The following is a 19,828-nucleotide window of genomic DNA, read 5'->3' as shown; positions in this document are numbered from 1 at the left end:
GGCCCCCAAGGACCCCTGAGCCCACCCTCCTGGAAGCCCCGCGGCCAGTAAACCTGCTGCTCCTGCCTCATTGCCCTCCTGCCATATCCCAGGCTTTCAGCAACTTTGGTTTCTGGGGCTCCTCAAGCGTGAATTTCCCCATGAATCACTAAAGAACTCCCGGGAGCCCCAGTCCAAGGGGGCCTCTCACGCACTCCAGGGTGCTGCAGGGTTCCCAGTGGGCCTGCTACCCTCGGCGGGGGCCAGAACACCAAAGGCGTCCCAAGCCCGCGAGCGAGGCGGCCGAGAAGCCGCGGCTGTGCATCTCCCCAGGTGCGGCTGAGACCACCTGCACACCCCGCCGTGGCCCACCTGGGGGACATCTTGCTTCCAAATCTCAGAAATAGTAGTTTTGTGTGGCGATTGATGGACTTGGCAACTAACCTTATTGTGGTCACTTCTTCGCAATATATACGTGTATTAAGTCACACCGTACACCTTAAACTCACACAGTGCTATATGCCGATTAGTTCTCGATAAAGCTGGGGCAGAAGTCAATAAATCTCCAACGGGAGCAAGTCTGGGGGTACCTGGCAGTGTGCCGGGAGGTCTTCAAAACCACAGGGTCATCCCAAAGCAGTGATTTTATCTAAACGTAGGCAGTAAGACATTTTTATACTAAAACGCGTATGATTCTTTTGTGAAGATAAAGCAACATTTGTATAAACAATTGTGACAAAATACATGATTCACACTCCAAAAAAAGGTCCAGCTTCCCCGCTGGAGGCCATGCACAGGACACTGGGCGGTGGCCCCCCTTCTGTGAGCAGAGAGCGGGAAGTCCAGCTTCGAGGGAAGGCATGTCCATGCAGGAACCAGCCTGTCCCTCGGGGTGCTGAGGATCCTCCCGGACTGGGGGTTGGATGGGGGGGGTGCTCCCTGGGCACCAGAGGAAGGGGTGGAGGCAGCGGCCTCGCAGGTACGCAGGGTTTGCAAAAGCAGAGAGGCCTTCCCAAAAGAGAGGGATTAAGTCCCTAAAGAATCCTTCACTGGAGGGGCACCTGGGTGGCTCAGTCAGTTAAGCGGCTGCCTTCAGCTCAGGTCATGGTCCCAGGGTCCTGGGATCGAGCCCCGCATCAGGCTCCCTGCTCGGCAGGAACCCTGCTTCTCCCTCTCCCACCCCCCTGCTTGTGTTCCCTCTCTTGCTGTGTCTCTCTCTGTCAGATAAATAAATAAAATATTAAAAAAAAAAAAAAAAAAAAAAAAAAGAATCCTTCACTGGAGGGGCACAACCAAGGCCTCCAGGCCAAAGCTTCCAGGAACTGGCTCTAGGGCAGTTATCTGGGGGGAAAAGCTCCATACACGATAAAGTTCCTCACTGCCTGTAATAGCAAAAACCTACAGAAAACACCCAAATGCCCCCAGGCAGGTGCCTGACAATGCCACTTAGAACGCATCGACCCCGTGGACTAGCACGAAGTTAAGAACGCAGAAGTCTACTTACTGATCTGGAAAGACCCAGTATATAAGCTGAAAATGAGCAAATTATGGAATGGTGCATACAACACAGCCCCATTTTGGGTTACGAGAAACGTACATCCAGAAGCGTATTCCTTCAGGGCGAAAGGCCTTTTCACTGTGTTTTCAGATTTTCTGTTACCAGTCATGTATTATTCAAGTTACGATTAAAGATGTTCCTAACAGGGTATTTCCAGCAGAAGGCAGAACTATTCTGGTAGAACTCCATCTTTCTCAGACGTGCGAAGTCTCGAAAACAGAGAGCAAAACCCGAAAACTCCGTGGGACAGGAGGGGACTGAGGGAGGACGCGGAGAGAAGAGCCAGCGCAAGAGGCACGTGCGCTCTGCGTGCAGTCCGCGGGTCACCCCAGCACGGGGCTGCTCCAAACCCCACGGACAGGGGAGCAGCAGGGCCAGGACGGGCCGGCCGAAAGCTCCTTCTGTCTCAGGGCTCTCGGCACTGTGCAGCAACTCGCCTTTGCCCCTAATCAACACCAGGTTTAAGAGACAAAGAAAAGCCAGGCCAGTCCCAGCACGGGGCTTTGTGCTGGCCGGCCCCCCCTTCCAGCAGCCTTGTGGTAGGGCAACAGCGCCCCGCCGGGCCCATGGCAGGAAGGACGGATGGACGCCCGCACCCTGGAACCGAGTCTGCTCCAGAAAGCCAGGCCCAGATGGGCGCTTGCCGGCGGGGGCAGGGCGCTCAGCTGGGGCAGCGGGGTGCCGCATCTGCAGGGCAACTGAGGGCCCTGGGGGGGCGGAGAAATATGCATGCAATGCCCATGTCTCCTGCGAAAACCACAATGCTCCCCACTCCCCACTAACAGCCAGGGTGGGCAGCCTGTTCAAGAGTCAACAGGCCCGGGGCACCTGGGTGGCTCAGTTGGTTAAGCGACTGCCTTCGGCTCAGGTCATAATCCTGGAGTCCCAGGATCGAGTCCCGCATCAGGCGCCCTGCTCAGCGGGGAGTCTGCTTCTCCCTCTGACCCTCCCCCCTCTCATGTGCTCTCTCTCTCTCTCTCATTCTCTCTCTCAAATAAATAAATAAAATCTTAAAAAAAAAAAGAGTCAACAGGCCCACCTGGGTGCCCCAGGAGAGGACACGGGTGGGGGGGGGCTGCCACCTGCAAGGCTCCACCAAGTCCCTGCTCAACTGTCCTCAATGTCCCCATCTGTGAAAGGGGGATAATCCCAGGGCCCTGCCCACCTCCCACACTGCAGAATGACTGGAATCAAGGGGCAGTCAGGATGACGCCGCTGAGTCGTGACCTGCCATTTGGGGCTGCATGAATTTGCAGGAGCGACCTGTCCCCAAACTTCAGCTTCCACACACCCCCCACCCACACACACCATGAGCCTGATACCACTGCGGCTCCTAGAGCACCATTTTCCACACCAAACCCACACAGGTCCCGAGAGCCATGTGGTGTGTCATGACCTCTTAAAAAAAAAAAAGCAGAGACAGAAATGTCTCGTCCCAGGAATGGGAATCGGTTCCTGGCATTTAATAAGCTCTCAGAAACCTTAGGTGTTATTCTCCCCGATGAGGGCAGCAGTACTGACTAATGTCACACCAGCCCTTACAGGGGAAACCAGCAGAAGGTCTTAAGCCTCTGAGGTCCCTTTTATTTTTTTTAAAGATTTTATTTATTTATTTGACAGAGAGAAACACAGTGAGAGAGAGAACACAAGCAGGGGGAGTGGGAGAGGGAGAAGCAGGCCTCCCGTGGAGCAGGGAGCCTGATGCGGGGCTCCATCCCAGGACCCTGGGATCATGACCTGAGCCGAAGGCAGCCGCTTAACGACTGAGCCACCCAGGCGCCCCTCTGGGGTCCCTTTTAGGTGCTATGTTTTCCCGGGACTGGAGACAGTGCTGGGGGGCAGGTGGTCCCAGACGGCTGACACATCCCTCGACAATCTGCTACCAGAATAAGTAGGAAATTCAAGGCGGCCCTTGCCAACCCCAAAGAGCATTTTCCTACCCAAAAAAGGAGCCGCTTTGCTAAGCATGACCCTCAGCCAAAGGCTGGCGCAAACCACTGAAGTCCTTCTCGGTCTGGCTTTACGTGTGGTTACTCAGAACAACAGAGAGCCTGAGTTCAAACACAGCCTCCTCCCAACCAAAATAAAGCCCAAGAAGGGCCTGCAGGCCGTGTCAGGCCGATAAGAAGAGGCTACCACAGAGGTCTCCCCACACAACCTCGCTGCCTCACCCCCAGGGCTGCTGACCCCCCGTCCAGGTCAGGGCGGCTGTGGAGGGCGGGGGGACCTGACTCGGGGCATCAGGGTGCTGCACGACCTCCGGCTCTGGGCCCGGGTGTCCTGCAGCGCCGGATCTTCCCTGAGTGTGCATCCTTGTCCTCTCTAGGCTGGTCATAGGGCAGCCCTGCAACCACACCTCCTCCTGCGTGTCCCCAGCCTCACATGCCCCCCGACTCCCCCAGGATAGGAAAGCTGGTGGATGGTGGGCAGAGCTTCGGGACTGTGATTTTCATGTCCTTTACACTGAACTTGCCCCTCCCTGATTTCTGGAACAGGACCTGCGAGACGGGCCTCTCTCGTCTGTTGACTGCACTTCGATCTCTCATCAGGGCAGAGGGACTGTCACCCCAGGTCTGTGATCTGATTCGGCAGAGGGGGTGGGGCAGCAAGCTGCGGCCATGAGAAGAGTGGGCGCTAGCATTCATGGTAACTCAGTCTCCACAAGAGCCCTACAGAGCGATGCTACCATGACCCTATTCACTGCAGAAAACTGAAGACAAGGGGTAAATTGCCAGGGCATACTGCTGGTAAATGGCAGAGCCAGGATCAAGGCCAAGCAGTGTCCAGGACCCTGAGCTAGACTGGAATCCCAGGACCATTATTTACCAGCTGCCTGACCTCAGGCAGGGCACTCGGCCTCTGCAGGCTTCAGTTTCTTTAATCTGTAGAATGGGATAATAGCATCTCCTTGCAGGCAGGGTGTCAAGGAGACCGAGTACATGAAGTGCAGAGTACCAAGCTCAGCGTGTAGGAGGTGCTCAGAAACACTGGTTCCCGCCTTGTTCTTGCACGTTTGGGCCCAGAAGTGGTAAGGGCCATGGGGTGGCTGAGTCTGTCTGTCTGGGAGGTCCCACCCCAACACCTCAGCTTGTGCCCACTGGACAGGCCTTGGGAGCAGATGTCTCTCTGGTCTCATGCTGCCCCAGCACAGGGTGGTCGTCCAGTGGGAGCTTGGGAGCAGCGCACTGACTAGGGAAGGCAGTCAGGGGATCAGGAAAGGGGAAGGCGGCAGATGACAGCACCAGGACACCGAGGGACCGCTGAGACCATACCTGGCTTACCTCTACTTCCCCAGTGTACCTGTGTGCACACACCTGTGTGCATGTATGTGCAGGTAAAGGGAACTCAGCTGAGCGGCCAGGGGGCCTGCGGCTCACTCTACCTTCTTCATCACACACAGCGGGCACCTTCCAGGTTATCAGTCCCTTCCACTCATGTGATTCGTGGGCCTTACAACTGCCTTGTCGGAAGGCAGGGCCCAGGTCAACAGCCCTGCTTTAAGAACAGTGACACGGGGCCCAGGGGGCTTCGATCACGGGCCACAAGCCCCAGGCCATCAGTGATGAGCTGTGTGGAGAGCCCAGGGCTCCTGGGCTGCTGAGCTTCGGGGGTGGGCAGCCCTGCCGGGAGTCCGTACACAACTGAGGACCAGGGGCTGCCCTGTGGCCAGGGAGGAGAAGGTAACATCTGAGCCCTGCCCTAGCACACCAGGCCACAGGGAGTGATGACCCAGGGAGACAGGTTTTCTCAGACGCCTGGGACGGAGGGAGGGACGGAGGGAGAGAGGAGCCCTCACCAGAGAGCCTGGAGCAGGCCAGAAGGAGGCCCTATCCAGGACGTGGAGACCTACCGCATGATGCCCAGAGGGTCCAATGCCTCCTCCTCTTCCTCCTCGGAGGAGTTTCTTGCATCCTCGCCCTTCCGGCCTGAGATGGGCAGACCCTCAGCCTCCGCTCGGTCCTGTTGCTCGAAGAAGTCGAAAGCCTCCCCATCATCCTGGGCCTGGCTGTGTGCATCCAGGACAGAGACATCTCTGCTGGTGAGGTCCGCAGCCCCTGGGGATCTGGTGCCTGTCGAAGGAGATGGAGGAGGGCCCCTGACATCCACAACCAGGGGATGAGGCAGCGCTGCCCTGCACCCAAGCTCCTGTGCTGGGCCCTGAGCTGGGGGCCTCCCACAGCGTCCTGGGACAGGGTGCCGGGTCTGGGTGCACAGGGGGCAGCCGGGGCTCCAAGCCCCGAGCCTGTAGCGAGGCCTGGAGCGGAGTGGTTATAGGTGCGAGCCTTGGAACCAGTTGGTAGCAGGGCAATAGCCGAGCCTATGTCCACTGGCTAACGGCAAAAAAGCCGGCCAGCTTACATCTGTGGGGCATATCAGGGAGCTCTGGCAATCCAGCCACGGATGAAGGCTGGCTCCAAGGGTCTGGGCGCTTAGACTATGAACCCAGTGGGTGCACAGTGAGCTCATGGAAGATTCCAGAACGAACTGTAATGGCTCCATTACAAAGTGGCTTACATCAGCACTTCTCAAAGCATGGTCCCCAGATGGATATCCACGATGCGGTAAGCACAGAAAGGGAGAGCAAGCATCTGGAAACATCCATAGCAGCTTGGCATTGTCACATCTAGACATGTGATTTTGTATTTGTGAAAGTATCTGTCCGTGACAGATTGGGAATACAAATCTAGTCCTTCCCCACAGATGGATTGAGAAATGTGGGTTTAGACTACTTGTTCACCTCTATCCAGATAGTTACTGGGTAGAAGATCTTTGAAAGCAGTTCCTATTAAAAAAAAAAAAAATACCACCCTTAGATAAGGAACCTACAGTATGCCTGGGAACAAGATATTAACACATACGTCAAAGTAATATGTGTTACTGTGCTACATAAACCTAGGCAGTAATCATACGTTGCCTTATATTATGCTTTGTTATTAGAACAAATGTGAAAATACCACTCAAAATTTCAATTCCGTGTAATAGGCATTGTGTAAAAAGCATTTCACAGGTATGGACTCATTGAACTACTGTAAAAATCCACGTGAGAGATGCTGCTCATGCCTCTACTTTACAGATAAGGAAACGGAGGCACAGAAAGCCTAAGAGAGTCAAACCACTGTATCTTGCTTCTCTGTAACAGAGGGACCAGGAGATCTGGAGTTTCTTCCAGTTATGGATCAGCGGGAGCCCCCATGTCACAGGCAACACAGCCCACTGGGGGACAAGCAGGTTGTGATCTCGTAGCAAACAACTCGGGGCCCACGGGTGCAGGGGAGGGGCTGGAAAAGGAGACAAGTAGCCGGGGCTCTGCCCCAGCCTCTGTGCATTCACTGGCTTTGCTTTTTTTCTTCCTCACCCCTTTAAAAAATTTTTTGGCTTATTTGCTGTTGTCTTCTGAAAAACTCCTATCTGTCTTGTGACGCTTAGAGACGGCAGTCATTGGGAAGAAAAGTTAAACAGGGTGGTCCAAAGAAGGGAGAAAGTCAGTGGGGAGAGCCCAGCACCTCCCGAGGAGACCCCTCCCCGCCCAGGGGCACATAAGCACTTCATCTGCCTTGGGGCCTCTGTGCAGGCCTGGACACTGGGGTGTGCGGAGCGGGGGGTGCATGTCAGCCGTCCTTCTAGAGGGCAGGCTCCATCGAACGTGCTTCACACGCAGGGGCTTGCGGAATGCTCACGCCACCTGGCAGCCAGGCATCCTCCCGTCTGACAGCTGAGGAAACCGGAAAGGGGGAGGAGGTGGCTGTGGACACGACCTGCAGGGTTTGAGGTCCCCAGTACTGGACCAGTGCGGGCTGAGCCTCCACCTGCTGCCAGAGCCATTAATGTTGCTGGCGGGCGCAAGCCGAGGGGGGTGTCCCTGGGGGCCTGGTCCGCAGGCCTGGCTGGCAGGAGGCAACGTGGGGGGTGGGTGCGTATGGGTTGGGGCGCTCTGGGGGTGGCCAGGAGGGGCACGGGTGGGGTCAGACCACAGAGAAGGCCCCGTGTGAGCCCCGTCCGGCACCCAGGCAGGCAGCGTCCTCCTGCCGGCAGCGGTGGGCCCGCTCCGGCCCAGCCAGGGGAGTGAGGCCTGGTTCTGGGCCAACAGAGACCTCAGAGGTTAGGGACAGAGCCTCAGGTACCTAAGAATTCTAGCAGCTCTGGGCTTCCTGCCAACTCGGCGTCCTTTGAGACACAGCGCAGAATCTCATTGAACACGGCTCTTCTTTCCCGGATGTCGGACTCCCCAACGAACAGGACCTTCTTGGGGAGCGGGGGAAGGCTGGACGTGGGGTAACGACTGCTCAGTTTCTGGTAGAACTCCTCGATCTCACTGTACTTTTTGGAGACCTGGAATGAGAGGAGCATGAGGCTTCCCGAATATTCTCCCCCTCACCCCGCCCAGACAGCGTGGAGGCCGGCCTGTTTGGAGAGACGGTCCCCAGGACAGCTGCCCCAGGACAGACAGGTGCCTTGGGCGTGCCTCACTCCCTCTGACCCTCCACCCATCCCCCTGCCTGGGGTTCCATTCCCAACACCCCCTAATCCGTGCTAGGCTAAATTATGAAAGTCTTAGTAGCCAAAGGGGAGATATAATCATGGTGCATTCCATGCCCGGTCACAGGTCCAGGTAGAGACCTGTGACACAGGGACCCCGGCCTGGCCCACAGGTGACCATGCCTGCTTCCATTCCGGGCCTGCAGCACATTAGTGGGGGGACCTCATGGTCTGGCCAGCTGTTAGGTCATCTTCCTACAACAACAGGAATCACCTCTTCTCAGCACGGCTCTCTGGATCATTCTCCCCTGCAGGAGCATCAGCCTTCTGGTGGGGACGGTCCTTACAGTGCTCACGTGGAAAAGAACCACATATGGCAAGGTTGTTTTCGGTGCTACTGTCAGCCAGGACTCCCCCCCCACCCCGCTCCCCGCACCCTGGGACCTCAGGGAAGCAAGCAGGAAGGGCGTCCCAGGCCATCTGAGTCACCCTGAGACAGCACCCCGTCTCCGGCTGAGTCCGCTCCGTGTGAGGCCACCCCAACATGGTCTCTGCCCCACGCCGCCCGGGCCTCACGTGGCGTGAACAGCCTGAAGCGTGGCAGGGTCGAGGCATCGCTGCGGATGTAACCCAAGGTGGGCTCTCAGCTCCCAGCCACACACCCCACCAGCCGCCTAGCATCCTCCCTTGTCTTGGACTCTGTGCTCTCCCCTTATGCGAGACCTGTCTCCCCAGCTCCTCTGAGGGAGCACGGAGCATACAAACAAGGATAGTCCCACTCCTACTCCCAGGCCAATGCTGGAAATGCCGGTGTGGCTGATGGACGAGACCCGGGAACCCCGGGGCACGGCGGTGTCAGAGCATGCACCCTGGCCAACTAGAACTCTCCCAGAACCCCCAGCCTGTGAGGGGTTCAGATGCCGGCAGGTGGCTGGGTGGAATTTAGATCCCCAGCACCCCCACCCCCCCACACACTGGGGAGTCACCTGGGACAGGGGACTGTAGCCTGCAGTTGTCAACACAAGAGCCTGGCTCTGGAGCTTTCCTGAGAACAGCCCTCAAGGAAAGGTAAGAGGATCCCTTCACACAAGGGATGCAGGCTCCAAGCCCCGCCCCCGCGGTCCTGAGAACAGGTGACTCCAGCCAGGCCCCATCCGGGAAGCTCTGACCCTGAGGGTTGAGCGCCCTCTGCTGGCCTGACAGCTCCACACTGGCCCAGCCCATGGACCCACCGGGACTGTGGTCATGGAAGCTTCGAGTCTCCAGAGCACTGACCGTGCGAGGGGCCAGGAAGTTTTAAGTCAGAGGTGTCACCCCATCCAGGACCCACATTCATCAGTGTTCCAAAGCCAGGGCTTTTCAAGTAGCTACCTGAACAGTGGCAAGAGGCTGAGAGGGGCAGGGAGTGCAGAGGATGGGAGCTCCCGTGTGTCCGGCGTGTCCACGTGCAGGGCAGACGGCACCAGCACACGGGGAGTCCGCTAATCGGCAGGCATACCCAGTGCCCCTTTCTGGGGCTGGTTTTACTTTCTGATTAGCAATTAAATTCATTTTTATGTTAAAGCATGTGTATCCTTTTCAGGAATAGAATGCAAAATTTTTTTTTTTTTTTAAGCTAAAGCATGAAACTTCAGAGATTTTCCAGCTTTGGGTTACATCCCCAGATTTCATTGGGGGGGGGTGGTGGTAAATGCATTCTCCTCTGCCCTCACAGGTGGTTCAAAATGTCTGAGAAGCACCTGCAGGAATGGCCACCCAGGCCATGCACACACACCCTTCGCAGGGCATGGGTGTTACTGGTCAGAAAAAGCGGCACTGGTGTGATGCATGGAGGGGTCAAGCTGTCGTCACACGTGAGGCTGGCTGTCGGCACAGCACGAACAGGCTTGCCTGGATGCTCCTCGGGGCTCCCCGAATGCTGCCTCTCCGTTATGCCCGGAGACGTGACCTCAGATATGCTCTTCTGCTCCCGTCCCCGAAAACGGGCGTGTGTGGAGCTCCACAGGGGGTCAGGAGCTGCAAACCCCCACCACTCGGGGCCAAGCAGAACCAGAACCACCACCTAACATTAGACCTTGATTCTCACCCAAAGTCAAAGTAGCACATGAAAGACATGTCCTTTAGATGCTTCCCATGTGTTAAATCTCCCTCAAAGAAAGACCCATGCCATGCATTTTTCTCTCTGAGAAGGTGACGTCTCTGCTCCTAGGGCACCGGAGCGGGGTCACTCACTGTTCCCTTCCTGTCTTGGCTGCCAGGAGATTCAGAACGAACCGTGTGCAAACCTGTAGCTACTGATCCCGTCTAGACCACAGGGCTCTGGTTCATCTTACCTTTATTTCAAAGCTCTCTCTTCCCTTAGCTCCTGTGACTCCACGATGCCCCCTTCTCCTCCCTTGGCCTCAGAGGCTCCTCCCTCTCCGCGACTGTCCCTGGGCTGCTGAGTCTGGGGTTCCCTCCTAAGCCCTTCCCTCCACCCTGCACGTCCATTCTCTGGGCAACCTCATCCACTCCCAGACCTTCAATATCACCTCCAAGCTGACGCCTCCCACACCTGCCTAGGCCTGACAGGTCCCTGGCTCTAGCCTCATGGATTCGTCCTCCTGTGTCCGTCAGACAGACACTTTATACTCTACACAGCCCCCCTGCCCCGAGACCTGCCCCTCCGCTCCTTACTTCCACTGGTGCACATGGCCGGTCAGCAGATGATATGCACGTTACCGTGGAGATATTTTACAACCCTCTGTGTCTCCCTCACACCAACCACTGCTGGCCTGCCTCCAGCCCTCCCCTGGAGCATCACTGGCCTGGTCGCTGGGCCCCCTGCCCCTGCCCGGTTCCTTCCAACCCAACTCCACTCCCCACCGGATGGGCCAGTGAGTCACTCCCCTACTTAAAACTCCTCCTCGGCTGCAAGGCAAGTCAGGCTCCCTACACGCCCTCCATGACCCGGACTCTGCCCGTTGTCTCCCGCTTCCTTCGGGATGATGCTCCACTGCACGCAGTTCCCCGCACGCGACCCCCACGGCTAGCCTCCGCTTAGGCTGTGCCCTCTGCCGGGGGGCCCCTGTGCCCTAGTGCTGGCTAGAGAAGCGCCCGCTCCCTGATGCTGCTCACACCGTGGTGGCAGGTGTGTCTGTGCGCCTGGCCCCTGCCCCCTGGACCCCCCCAGGGACATCCTGGCAGAGCCCCCAGCTCACCAAGAACTGGACGACATCCTCGGGCCTGTGCTTAGCCGACTTGAACGCAGCCAGCCGGGTAACCACCAGGATCTGGTACTCCACGTGGCCTGACATCATCTTGCCCCGCACCTCCTGGTGCTGGGGCACGGTCAGGTCGAGGCCCGTGTGGACATTCTGCACTCGCCTGCCAAAGGGAGAGAAGGCAAAGGAAGCTCAGGTTTAAGTCAGCAGGCCTCTCGAGCGACACGCAGACAGGACCTCAGGGGGATCCTGCAGGCCTGGGTGGGGGGCACTCTGCAGGCTGTCCTCAGTGGTCACTGCTTCGGGCCACCTGCCCTGCCACACACCAGCCTCTCCTAAGGCCTGGCTTCCCAAGCCTCATGCGTGGGTCCTGCCTATGGGCTGCTCCCAGACCCCGGGCCGTCCCCAGCAGCAAAACAAGTGGGAGCAGAAGAGACGGGCTTGTGGAAAGTCACCCACGGGGAGGAGTGTTCCATACACTCGGTGCATGAGCCCCTGCAGGATTCGGAGGGATGGCATCTGGGGGCTCTATTCCCGACAAGGAACGCGCCTAGCTCCCTGCGCGTAGTGCAAGAACGAGACGCCGCCGGGAGCCTGGGTAGATACACATCTCTTCAGCGAACCGGAGGGCAGCGGGGCTACAACGGAACCTGCCCAGGGCCCTGGATGCAGGGTCCTCCTTAGCCTCGGGGCCCTGCAAGGCACTGAGAAGGCTGCTGCATGAGGCTTGGAAAGGGTGCTCAGCAAAACAGCACAGCTCTCGCAGAATCTGTCAACGCTACACCAACGTACTGAGTCGTATGGGGGGCAAACAAGTCGTGAAACGTTTTCCCTGAAGTGATAAAAAAATATGGTAACTGCATCCCCATCCTTTGTAAGGGGGTGATGCAGACCCACGTGTACAAATACACGTGGACAGGACCCCTCATCATCAAGGTCAAACCTTCTATGGGCTGGGCAGGACTTCCAGAACACAAGTAAAGGGGTGCTCCTAGGAGGAGGGCGCTTCCGGGCTAAAACTGTACCAGGGCAAGGCCCTTTCCCTCTCTGGACTAAGGTCCCAATCCCTCAAAGACACTCTGTCCCCCAGGACTCCTTCCGCGCGGATTTCTCCCACCTCCACACCAGGCATGCAACACAGTCACCACGGGGATGCCGTTTGTCACCCACCAGGGACAACGCCATACGCCCGCATGTGAAGCGTGCACCTACCCGAGCACTTTCCCGGGACCCAGAGCACACTGCCATAGGCACTGATGACTCGGGGAGGCCCAGGCGACACCAGATGTACCTCTGTGAGATGGAAAACCACACCTAAGGTATCAGCCCTCCTTTCCTTTGCCCAGTAACCGAATGAGCATGCTTGGCCTTGCGCCGAGCGAGCCGGGCTGCTCCTGGCTTAGCGCGCGGTGTGCACGCGTGTTCCCGTGACGAGCGCAGGAGCGCAGAGCCCACTCAAGGTGAGCCTCGCGGCGGCCGGCACTGCTGCAGGCTCTCAGGACCTCAGCTGAGCCCCTCCTGCTCCGGCAGCCCTACAGGGGACACCACCGCTGGGACCCATTTAAAGAGCGGGAAAGAGACACAAGGGAGTCACCTGCCCGGGTCTCCGTAGGTCAGAGCTACCCCAGAGCCGGGGCTGCCTCTTGCAGCGTGGAGGGAGGACTCAGGATCATTATGGCCACGAAGCACAGGCGGGCGGAAGTGCAGAGGAGGGGGGCCTACGGCCGGGCTCACGCTCTCCCTCTCAGTACCCCGCATCTGACCACACCGGGACCCGCAGTCCACAATCCTGCTGCCTTCCGCTGTCCCTCCTGTTCCTGTCACGCCTCCTCAGCTGGGAGGCCCTGGGGTGCCACGGCTGGAACCATGGCTTCGGGCCCCAGCTCCCCCGCCCCATCCCGAACTCTCCAGTTCTCTGCCTCCTTTGTACCAGGGCCCAGCAGCTGCCCGGGACGGGGACAAACACTCGGACATGCCACCCGGTCCCACAGGGAATTCATGGCCACAAGCAGCAAGCTGCAGCCTGGGCCTGGCACCCCTCCCTTGCTCTAGACCTGGGCTTCTCCAAGTGTGGTCCCCGCCGCATCGGTGTCACCTGGGAAATTCAGGCCACTGAATCAGAAGCCCTGGGCCCGGGGCGGGGGGTCGGGGGGGTCGGGCGGCGATGGACACACTATCTTCAACTGGAGGAGTCGACAACTCCTCCAGGTAACAGATGCAGCAGCCACAGCCGATACAGAAACTTTATTTATGGGCATGACATGGCTCACGGGCGTAGGGTGGTCAGCTACGCCTTAGACCAAGCTTCTCGAACCTCACGGGCATCTGAGTCATCTGAGGAAGCTGTCAATAGGCAGATCTGGATTCAGCAGGTCGGGGCCGGGGCCTGAGAGTCTGCATTTCCAGCCAGCTCCCCCGTGATGCTGATGCTATTCTGCTGCTCCTGGGACCATCCGCTGAGCAGCAAAACATGGAGTCTAAGCCGCCTCTCTCAACAAACCCCCGATAAACCCCCAATGCCTGTTCTCCCGACAGCCCTCCTTATTTCACCAAGAAGGGCAGCAATGAGAGAAATCCCTCCCCCACCGCTGGGGACACACTGGTTGGCTCCTACCTGAGGCCATCTCCTACTCAAGGCACGCTTCTGCAAGTCTTCCTTCCCCCCTTCTCTCTCTCCCTCCACCCCGCCGCACTGTCCCCCTGCTCCCAAACCCACAGTTCTTCACTGTCTCACCCAACACTCCCCCAGGCCCACTCCACTCCAGCCATGCTGGCCTCCTTGCTGGTGCCCAAGCACCATCCCTCCCCGCCCCCCCTCACCCCTGCCCTAGGACATTGGCTCTGCTGTCCTCTCTGCTCGTACGGTCTTGTTCAAGATATCCTCATGGCTCTCTCCCTCAGGGAGTCAGGGTCTGCCCAACTGCCCCTCTATCAGAACGACACTCCTGGACAAAACAGCACTCACTCCTATCTCTTTTTCCCCGCCGTTGAATTTTCCTTCATACCATTTATCATCCCTGACACATCATCTGTCTACCTCCTGTCTAGCTGTCCCCACTAAAGCTCCATGAGATGGGCTTCATTCTGTTCACTGCTGTGCCCTAGAATCTGCACCAGTCCTTGGCACAGAGCAGGTCAGTAGCTGCTGGACGAACGCAGGTGCGAGTGCACGCGGTGATGAGCGGTGGGGGGCTGCGCTGGGGCCTGACTGCGAGGAGCCTGCCCGGTGACTGGTCTCGAGCGTCTGAACCCACCCTGTGGGCAGGTGCGAGTAGGAAGGAGTGAGCACCGCCCCCTGGGCCTTCATCACCAGCGCCCATGCCCGTGGGCAGGCCCTGCAGGATCGGGGCAGGGAGGGAAGCCACCCACCCCCTTCCCAAGCACCCCGCACCAAAGTCACACCCCACTGCGTGTGGCTGAGACGGGTATCTGCTGCCGGCACTACTCACACCTTCCAATCTCAAACCTCCTTTTTGCAGAGAATGAAACAGGCTCAGGGAGAGGTGACTTAGGGAGCACCAGGTACACCTCTTGCGCCTATGAAGACACAGCCTGTGACCTCCCTGGGCCATGCAGGGGGCACCAAGCAGGTTCTGGGATCAGGGTTTACTTACAGAATCACATTTTTCTAGACCTGAAGTCACAGGGGCGCTCAGATTACAGCTGGAAAAAGAACAGTTGGGCTGGGAAAGACATACATTCATTTAAGCAATAAACTGGCATCTTAGACCAAGATCCTGTGTAGGGGGAACGAGAGTGGGGTCTATGAAAATACCTTAAGTGAGTCACTCTACAAAAGACTCAAAGCATGTGCATCCCATGCTTCCCAGGATCCATCTTGCACCGGGTCCCCCAGGTCTGGGTCAGGGTGAGCCCACCCGGCACCTTCTGCCTCCGAGGGCTCCAACTTGCACTTCTCCTGAGCTACCTCCTTGAGGAGCTGCCACCTCTTCTCTTGCCTTCACCTGGTTAACTCCTACTCTTCCTGAGGGACGTGGCCTCATTCGCCCACTCCTCGAAGCCGGGTTCTGCACCTGCACTGTGCTCCCAAGGAACCTGAACCTGCCGCCTCCCCCCCACTTAGCTTCTGGCCCCCCCGCAGGTTTGTGTTCATTCCGTGTCCCCTGCAGGGCCGGGCCTTTTTGATTCACCCCCATCCCCAGGGCCGCGCACCGGGCCTGGCACAGTGAGCACTGAAAGGAGCCATAAACTGTATTTTCGGGCTCAAAAGAAATGAACGCACGTCTGCAAAGGGGACAGGAGACCCCCTCTGCGCCCGCCTGCGGGGCCAGCCAATCCCGGCCTTCCACTGGGTCCGGGGCGAGTTCGTTACCCTTTTAAGGGCCTCAGTTTTCCCCATCTGTAAAACGGGGACACTCAATGCGCCCACCTCTCCTGGAGGGCGGTGGAGGGGCCGACCCCGGACAACCCGCCCGGGCGCTGGCGAGGCCGCGCCGCGGGCCCACGGGGCCGGCCGCCTCCGCCTGCTCCTCCGACGGGGGCGCATCCGGCTCGTTCGCGCGCACCCGAGACGCGGCGCCGGGCACGGGGGTCTGGCTCACCTGGAGGTGACGAGCACCGCCGGGGACTGCATGACCGCGGCGACTCCGGGCGGGGCGCACGGTCACGGGACCCGCGGGCGCCAGCGTCGCCGCGTCCCCGCCCCGCGCGCTCGGCCCGCCCCGGCTCCGGCCTCCGCCTGCCCCCTGGTGGCCACCGAGCTCGGCCAGCGGCCGCCGTGCATTTCCGGCCTTTCTGGAACTTTGAGCAGTGACCACGCACCGACCGCCCTGCGCCGGCTCGGCGCTGTCGGAGGCCCGTGTCCAGCTAGGCCACGCCCCCTGTCTCCCCACCCGCACCCCCCGTGCCCGGACCAGGGTCCTGAGCCAACGCGGCGGCCAGGAGGCTTGTTGGTAACCGCAAGGCCTGGGCTGCGCCACTTGTCCTGGTGGCGACCGCGCCCGGGTCACTGTTAGGAGAGTGCCCAGAGTGTCCCGGTTCACACGGTAAATTACTGGGCTCCGCTGCCCTGGGGAGAGTGTTGGGAAACAAGGCAGCCAGTGGTCATGGCCCCGGGGGTGCTTAGAGGAGGGTCAGATGAGGTAACCTATAACCCAGCAAACAAGATCAATTAGACCCGCGGGTGGGGCGTTGTCCCAAGAAGCAGCCCCTGACGACTCCAGAGGCCTTCCAGTAAAAGAGCAACAGGGCCTTCTCAAAAGCTTCTCAAAGCTTCTTTCCTCTCCCCTGCTAAAGAGATAATTGTTCTGACTCTTGTTAAAACCCCACGGAAGACTTCCTGAGACTACTGCAATGGGCTCTGGACTATCACAGCAGGGGCATCAGGCTCAGCTCGGTCGAGCAAGGGCACGTGGGGATCGATGCCCAAGGGTCTGGAGGAGACAGCAAGGGGAGGAGGTTCCTGCTCAACCCACCTAGCAGGATTCTTGCTGAAGGCAGGCCAGAGCTTAGACATCACAGGTGCAGATGTGGAGGGTGATCAGATTCCCTCTGGGGTGGGGTGGGGTGGTGGGATGGTGGGAGGCAATTGTCTCTTAGCTGACTCAACCGGATTCTTGCTAAGACTGGGCCATCCATGCAGGTTGCAGGGGGAGAGTGGGGTCAAGGTCAAGGCCGATTGGAGAAGAGGGATCAGAGGAGCCTAAAGTTTGGTCAAGGAGACAGTCCAGGAGGATCTAGGGAAGCACTTACACCCTGAGCACAGGTGGGGGGTTGAGGGGACTCCCCCTTGTTGCTGCAACTGGTAGCTTGCCTGTCACCCATGGCTTGCAGGCAAGTGAAACTCACCCCTGGCCGCAGGGTTCCTGAGTGCACAGCACTGGGGCACTTGGGGCTCCTGGTGCCTGCCAAGAACACGACTGGCTCCCCAGAACAGAGCAACCCGGTCCCTGAGAGCAATCCCACTTTCTGTGTCTGTGGGTCCTGCTTGCCCCTATGTGGCTCCAGTGGATAATTGTATACAATGCACGGAATGTGGGATCTAAATCTGATATTTTCTGCTTCCTGCCTGACTCAGGGAGCCCCTTCCATGGCTGAAGCTGCAATAATGCAAACCACATTGCAGAGGATCTTCTAATTTCCCTTCGCACTGCCCTGGAGGAATGCTGCAGGCATCAGTTTCCCCGTACCCCAGGAAAGTCCCTGGGCCCCAGGGGCAGTGCAGTCTGCAGCCCAGGGGAGTCTGATCCGAGCTCGGGCCACATCATGCACTAACACTCCCTTGTTTCTGGTGGGGTGGGTCTTCTGGGGATCTGCTGATTTTCTCTGTCCTCTAAAGTGACGCTTTAGCACTGTAGGGGTCTAGGCATCCCAAGTGGAGCCGGACCACCACCTGCCTGGTTACTCAGCAAACGCTCCCAGCCACAGCTCTGGGCCTGCGACCCTGCCAGGCTTTGAGGATGCAGAAGACCCTTGGGGGGCTCATACATCACTCAGGAACAGTTGGAGATGTCAACATGGATGCAGGCCCAAGATGCACAGGGAAAGACAAACAACTAACTCCGCCTGGGGTTGGGCCATACAAGGAACTCTTCCGGGAGGAGGTGGTTCCAGACCTGGGTCATGAAAAATGTGAATGTTGTCTCTGAGCTTTGGGTTTTCTTATTGGTGAAACACACATAATGGAAACCTTTAATTCACAGCACTGCTTGAGACTAAATATGACTGGGATGAGAGGAAATGTATGGTAAGCACTGTAGATTAGTGACCCCGAAGCCATTCACAGCACCCTTCCTCTTCAACTTTTACTGCCACAGAGGCTGGAAAGGTGAAACTCTCATACCCCCAGCCCTCTTTGCAGTTAGGAGGGCGCATGTGACAATTCTGGCCACATATATAGAAGTTCCTGAGGATGATTTACCTTGCTAGGAGAAAACTCTTTGTTTCTTCCTTGTCTTCTGCCTGGAAAGGAGATGTGATGCTGGAGAGGCAGCAACCATCTTGTGGCTGTGAAGCACAGGCATGAATTTGGGACTTATCCATTGAAGATGGGGACCTGATGGCCCATGAACTATCATACAAGCCCTAGACTCTTTTTTTTTTTTTTAAGATTTTATTTATTTATTTGACAGAGAGAGACACAGCGAGAGAGGGAACACAGGCAGGGGGAGTGGGAGAGGGAGAAGCAGGCTTTCCACGGAGCAGGGAGCCTGATGCGGGGCTCGATCCCAGGACCCTGGGATCATGACCTGAGCCGAAGGCAGGCTCTTAACGACTGAGCCACCCGGGCGCCCCTAGACTCTTTCTTGAGATGTGTCAAGACTTCTCCTTGCACGAGTGCTGAGACCACTCTAAGTGGGGGTTTTCTGCAATGGCTTCTTATTGGTACAGCTGTAAAGCACTTACATAAGGCCGGAACTAGAAACTGTTCAGTAGGGGGTGGGGGTGCTTGAGGAGGAGGAGGAGGGAGAGAAGACATAAAGTGTGTCCTAGCCAGCAGTGCAAAGCCAGCATGCCTCCAGAGAGCACAGTGTCCTTGGGGCTGGGGAGGAGGGCGTGCCCAGGGGTGGCGAGGTCAGGAGGCTGCAGACACCATGTGGGGCCTGCCCCTGGGGGGCCTTGTGTGCCACGCCCAAGAGTTTACATTTATTCCAAAGGAGAAGTGAGTGGACTCACAGAATGAACAAAGGAAAGAGTATTTCAGGACGGGGACTGGGGTGTGATGAACAATACTCTTCCAGGAAGCTGAGGCCAGAGTCAAGGTGGGCCTCAGGATGGAGATGACAAGGTGGGGTAGTGAGTGAGGCATCCTTCACCAGAAGCATGATCCTGAAGCAGAGGAGGCAAGCAGGGGATCTTCTAGAACTGTTGTATAGATCTAATTCATCCTCATTGCAGAATAAATACAGAAAATATGTATAGTGCAAAAATGACATAAAATTCATCATTCATTCTATATCAGACATAACAACCACGAACATTTTGTTGTTCCTTCTCTCTTGACATTTTGTTCTATATATATATATATATGTATGTATGTATATATATCTTTAAACAATACAAAATCTTACTGGATGTACTATTTTGTAACTTGCTTTTTCATTTGTCACCCTGTAAACATTTTTCCATGTTAAATTACCTCCCAAACCATCATTTTAAATCTTTACTTAGGATGCCATGTACCGATATACAATAACTTACGTGTCCAGTCCTTAAGGTATGGACGTATGATGGAAAGGTGGGGTGTATGGCAGGAGATGATTGGGTGGTCTTTTCGAGGCTAGCTAGCTGTTTGAGCCAGGTACACCAGGAGGCCGTTTGGGAGCAAAGTGCTAATGTGTCAAAAAACACTTTGGTGAGTCTCTGTGTCCTTTGTTGAGTAAAGGAAGGTCTCAGGAGATGGGGAGAAGAGCAGGAAGACAAAGAGCTTCATCTTTTTGTATTAAAAAGGAACGGACATTTGGGAGGAGCTGTCTGTCGGCAACTTGTGAGCTCTGGGAGAGGCAGGTGAGGTGAGCACCCCAGCCAGCTGGAGAAGGACACTGCTGGGACGGTGGCGTCCCGGGGCTGCCTTGATCCTGTTCTGCTCTGTGACGCTCCTCCAGGACACCCCCCACTGCCTGGGGCACGGCAAATCCAGCCTTTCTGTTTG

General features: G+C 57.4%; 1 protein-coding gene across 2 annotated transcripts in view; it reads right to left on the bottom strand.

The window, feature by feature from the left end:
• The window catches only part of LOC116628961 (HCLS1-binding protein 3-like), a 66,895-nt gene extending 51,040 nt beyond the window's left edge, over window positions 1–15,855 (bottom strand). For both annotated transcript variants that reach the window (XM_032399273.1, XM_032399272.1), the window contains exons 1-4: window positions 15,780–15,855; window positions 11,215–11,380; window positions 7,660–7,867; window positions 5,388–5,607 (exon numbers count right to left, since the gene is read on the bottom strand). In XM_032399273.1, coding sequence (XP_032255164.1) covers window positions 5,388–5,607; window positions 7,660–7,867; window positions 11,215–11,380; window positions 15,780–15,811 — 626 coding nt within the window. In that variant the 5' untranslated portion in view covers window positions 15,812–15,855. The remainder of the gene's footprint in view (window positions 1–5,387; window positions 5,608–7,659; window positions 7,868–11,214; window positions 11,381–15,779) is intronic.
• Between the last annotated feature and the right edge of the window lie 3,973 nt (window positions 15,856–19,828).

Source organism: Phoca vitulina, unplaced genomic scaffold (genome assembly GCF_004348235.1).
Source record: "Phoca vitulina isolate PV1807 unplaced genomic scaffold, GSC_HSeal_1.0 scaffold153, whole genome shotgun sequence".
NCBI classification, from domain to species: Eukaryota; Metazoa; Chordata; class Mammalia; order Carnivora; family Phocidae; genus Phoca; species Phoca vitulina.
The sequence above is the reverse complement of the archived record's forward strand: the minus strand, read 5'-3'. Positions and strand labels throughout refer to the sequence as shown.